This window comes from Talpa europaea (assembly GCF_964194135.1).
Source record: "Talpa europaea genome assembly, chromosome: 6".
NCBI lineage: Eukaryota > Metazoa > Chordata > Mammalia > Eulipotyphla > Talpidae > Talpa > Talpa europaea.
This window is the reverse complement of record NC_140072.1, coordinates 22,486,418-22,491,418: the sequence shown is the minus strand read 5'-3', so window position 1 is coordinate 22,491,418 and position 5,001 is coordinate 22,486,418. Positions and strand designations below refer to the sequence as shown.

Genomic DNA, 5,001 nt, shown 5'->3' with positions numbered 1-5,001 from the left:
TTTTTAAATATGACCATACTCTGGCGTAGGACTAAAAGTTGATTTTGCCAAGATCTAAATAGTTCTACTGTGTTTATTAAAGTGAGTAAACTCTCAATTGAATCCCATAACTTATTTACAATTGATTATAATTGTAAATGATGAAAATAATGTTCAAAAAGGCATGAGTGATGGCTTTATTGGCAAAATTATCATAGACAGGTAGGATATATAGACAGATTTAGTTGTTTTCCTTACAACTAAAAGCTTCAACTACCACATTAAAACTTTAAATGCAGAATATCTACATTTGGAGCTTTAGCTTCAGGCCTGGAGCAGCGGTGAAATGAAAGTTACCACACCATTCTAATCCTCGGATGTCAGTATATTGTCCTTCACCTTCCACCCTGAAATAGTAAAAAATAAGTTTGTTCATTAACCAAGACAAAGAATTTACAGTCTAGATGTAAGATTATCTAGCATATTATATACTATGTCTAAAGAATTCTCTCTCACTCTCCTTCCAAACTTTGATATAAAACCTGGCATCCTGGTTTCATATCCTATAAAAACATTACTATTCCAAATGAACACTGTCAACATACAAATTTTGGGTCTGAGATTTTAGGATCACATTTGTTAAATTTACACAAAACCAAAGCAAGCAATTAAAAAATGAAAAGTTTATATCGGCTTAATTTTTTCATCTGTTTATTTAACAAATACTCATTGGCCATCAACTATGTTTGAGGTGCTGTGTTTCTGTGCTGGTGTTTGTTGGACTCTTGGGATATGGGGAAATGCATTTCACATATATAAACAAATGTTTATCCCATTGGTTATTTTTCTCCCTTGATTAACATCAGTGGAAAAAATTTATGTGTTATCTCAGAAAGGAGTAAAATAGATGAACCTCTCCTCTCCTCAAAATTGGCAGCAATCACTTCATAACTATTGGGTTGTATTTTCACTTCTGTAACTAATAAAGGGGTATTTATAAATGAAAATGAACCTTTGGATGACATGGCATGTATTCAGTGTAATGGCTAAACTTGTAAAGCTGTGCTCATGTTTCATTTCATTTCCATTTTCCACATGTTCAGGCCTAATGACAACATATGACCAGAACAAAGTGGGCATATATCTAAAATTTGAAATTAATTAATTTTGCTTACATTTAAAAAATTAGCCTAGGAAAAATGTACACACATACCAGGTCAAACTGAAGTAAACAACTATGAAATTAACCTTAATGTTGCTTTTTTAAAAAGTTTATCAAGATTTCAAGTTAAAGCAATTTTGGGTATAAATTTTCTCAATGTGACAAGCTTTCTATTTACAAGGTGGCTGTAAAAACTTCCATAGGAGTATAGGAGTCAAAAGGAAATCAATGAAAAATCTAATAGATGATCAGCAAGAATGATCTTTCTTTTGGAGGTTCATGGTGATCTTACCCTCCCTTATAATATTTTTCCCCAAAATATAACCCAAAAGTTCTTATAAAATATACTTTAACTAAACATTACAAAAGAATATAAACATTAATTACATAATATTAATTAAATATTTAAGTAATTTGTGCCTGAAAAGAATCTATTATTAATAGAACTACAGTGACTTTTTATGTTACGCTTACCTATTTTCATTGAAATTTCCAGTGTACTTTGCCCCAGATGGGAATGTGTAAGTCCCCAATCCATGAAACATATTGTCCTTAAATTGTCCTTCATATACTGCTCCTGAAAAATGCTCAAGTCTTCCAAAGCCATTCATCTACTTGTAACAAATGAAATAACTCAGTAACTAAACTTCAGTTTCCCTAGCACATTTAAAAAATGTACATGTCTATCATCTACTTAATTGCTATTTATTCTATCATTGCATACCCTTTATTTTCACAAAAAATAAGACATTTTTAAGATTGTCCTTCTTATGTATCTCTCTATGAAGTCCACCAAGGTAAAAGTTCCTGATCTGGGGCATTTGAACATCTAATGGATCCATGATGACAAGAGGTCCCTGAGAAAACTTGAAAATACCAAAACTCTTAAAAGGCAACCAGTTTAGTTGGACCAGTTGTAACAGTACAAAGACATTATTAAGAATAAAAATTTGTATTCAGGCAGATTTGGGGAAACTTTTTGTTCCGTTACTTATTAGTTGGACAAGAAGCTTGAGTCTGAGTTTCTTCATTTGTAAAACAGAATTATTTATGGTACCTACTTCTTAAGGTTGTCATAGGAAATATATGAGAAAATCATGTAATGGATTTAGCTTTCCTCAATGAATATGAGATAAGAAAGATAATAATGATGATTACTCTGCGTGAGTTTAATATTAGTAATATGCTAATAAATGTTAAACATAGTCATTTATTACTTATTGTACAGTCTGCTCCTATGTGTTTTTGACTAATGGTGAAATGCCTAGAATCATTTAATCAAGAGGGTTTCTTGCTCACTGTCAGTATGCAAATCAACAATAATACCTTGTCATCTTTCCAGCTTCCTCTGTAGACAATCCCATTAGGAGTGGTATGAATACCTACTCCATTTCTCTCAAATATTCCAGAAGATGTTCTTGTACAGTCACCATCTAAACAAGAGAGAAATACTGAAATTTATAAGTGGGATTTCTCTTTAACTACATTCTAAAGTATTTATGTTCACAGAGACATACTATGAAGGGTGGGGAGGGAAAGGAGGAATTGGGGTCAAAATAAGGGGGTTGCAATTGTATGGGGAATATAAAGATAAAAAAAATTTAAAAAAAGTATTTATGTTCAGGCCTAATCACAACTGCCCTTCTGTGGGTCACTCTGGCTCCACAATACTAAAACCAATGAGACCCAAAATGAGGAGCTCAGTCTGAAGGCACTGACCCAAAGGGCCAGGAGGATTGACAGATCCCATAGGTTTCGAAGGCCTATTATGTAGACCTAACATTAGAGTTTAGATTTAAAACGTGTTCATCTATTAATATTTCTGTTACTTTATTTAATTGAATGTGCCGGAGTCCAGCTCCAGCCGAGGTAGGGTTCACGAAGGAAAGGGTGGTGTCAGCGAATAAGAAGACACAGACACTCGATCAGGTGGCAAGCATCTCCTGCTGATAGCCTCAGTGGGACTTTATTTTATACATTTTTTATTTCTTTGTTCTTTCAGTTTCTTTTACAGCATGTGCACTTGTGGTTACAATTTCCTCCGAAACATCTTACATCATTGTTTAACAAAAGTACACCATCTACTTTTACTTTTCCCTCGTTCTGGTCAACTCGACCTTATTAATTTTCCTATAATCTTAACAACTTGAAGAAGTGGGCAAGTGTGCTAGACAGAGCATGTCCTATGTGTTTATACAGGCTAAACTAGGTGAATAAAGGTTAAGCAAGCATTGTGAATAAATGGCAAACCTCAAAACTGCCTATTGTTCCTAAGATAAAAAGTTACATATCTGCTTTTAACCCAGCTCACGTACTTTATAGGCCATCTACTAACATTCTATGACAATAACTGCATTTAATTTTATCTAGATCCTATTCCACCTTGTGGCACTGGCGCCTGGCTTCCTGACTCATGAGGCACCAAGGGGGACCTGACCTTTTTATTCTCTCCCATAAAGAAACAGAGGATGCCAACACCTTCGTACCATTAATTTTGAATCATTTGTTCATATTTTCATCATAAATTCCAGTATAGGGGAAGGGTGGGGTAGGAGTGAGAAAATCTATTTTGCTTATAGGCTTGCCTCGAGGGGGATACCAAAGGCGGCCTCCTATTTTATATGCAGGGCCAAATGTCCCCAAAACTGTAGGAACAACATGTGGTGTTCCTTTTCTTGGATCTTGTCATTTTAGGGACACCTTAGGGCTTTCCTCAGTGGAGACCTCCACCAGGCTTGGTTCCAATAGTTCTTCCAAGTGTAATTTGTTAAAGAATTCAGCATTGCTCATGGTAGATGATTTACAAATCGGGGGACATTGAGAAATATTGGAAATCGTCTCATTACCAATTATACTGGAATGGACATCACTCAGATTATTGGAATATACAGCACTGAAATTGGCATTGATGTCATCATTCATTTTGTTATTTTGAAGCCCATACAAAATTCCCATAATTACAAGGACTGCCATAAACAAAATAAAAGGAAGTAGCAGGAGCCAGCTGTGGAGCCTCCTGATTTTCAGGAATTTCCCCCATGCTTGGACTTTGTCACACAGCATGAGTAGCCTGGCTCGCACCATGAATGAATATCTCAACAGCATTTTTATAAAATGTTACAGTCTCATTCTTTGCTCTTAAGCTATTTAATTTTAGTCTACATAGAAAAAGTAATTGAAATTTATGCTTACCATACTTGTCTCCATTTGGAAATATAAAGTTTATCTTATATACTTCTGCAGCTGTTTTAGAAGATAAGAGAAATCACATAAATAAATACTTTTACATTAGACCTATAACAAATGTGCCTTAAGAACTAACCAAATAGAGTCACTTCATATGGTCATAAGCATATCATGATTACTTGGCATTTCCATTATCTAGTGTAGGGTCCTGAGGGAATAAATAATTTTGTCTAGATGATTTATTTTTATTAAAATAAGTTTATTAATATACAATTGACATAACATAAAAACTTTCTCTTAAGAAGCGTAAAATTCCTTTTTTTTTTAGCATTTCAGGTCCTGTAGCTATCACTATAATCTAATTTTAGAATACTTCAATGATCTCCTCCAAAGAAATCCTGCAACCTTTAGCAATTACTCTGTTTCCCTAATTTCATACACTTCCCCACCCCACTTCAGCCCCAGTCCTTGATAATAATATACTTTGTCTCCAAAGTATATTCCAGGAATTTGTCTATGCCAGGAATTTCATATAAACAGAATCATATAATACATGATCCTGTGTGACTGAGTTCTTTTACTTGGTATGTTTTCAAGGTTCATCCATGTTCTGGTGTATATCAGTACTTCATCTCTATTTTGGTGCTGAATAGTAGTCCATTGCACAGAAATAA

At 34.2% G+C, this 5,001-nt stretch overlaps 1 protein-coding gene across 1 annotated transcript; it reads right to left on the bottom strand.

The window, feature by feature from the left end:
• Window positions 1–283: 283 nt before the first annotated feature.
• Window positions 284–4,348, bottom strand: MORN2 (MORN repeat containing 2; the record flags this gene model as incomplete). The annotated part of the gene is made up of 3 exons (XM_084235854.1): window positions 284–386; window positions 1,616–1,752; window positions 4,334–4,348. 3 exons carry the CDS (start codon window positions 4,346–4,348, stop codon window positions 284–286), a joined length of 255 nt encoding a protein of 84 aa, XP_084091980.1.
• Between the last annotated feature and the right edge of the window lie 653 nt (window positions 4,349–5,001).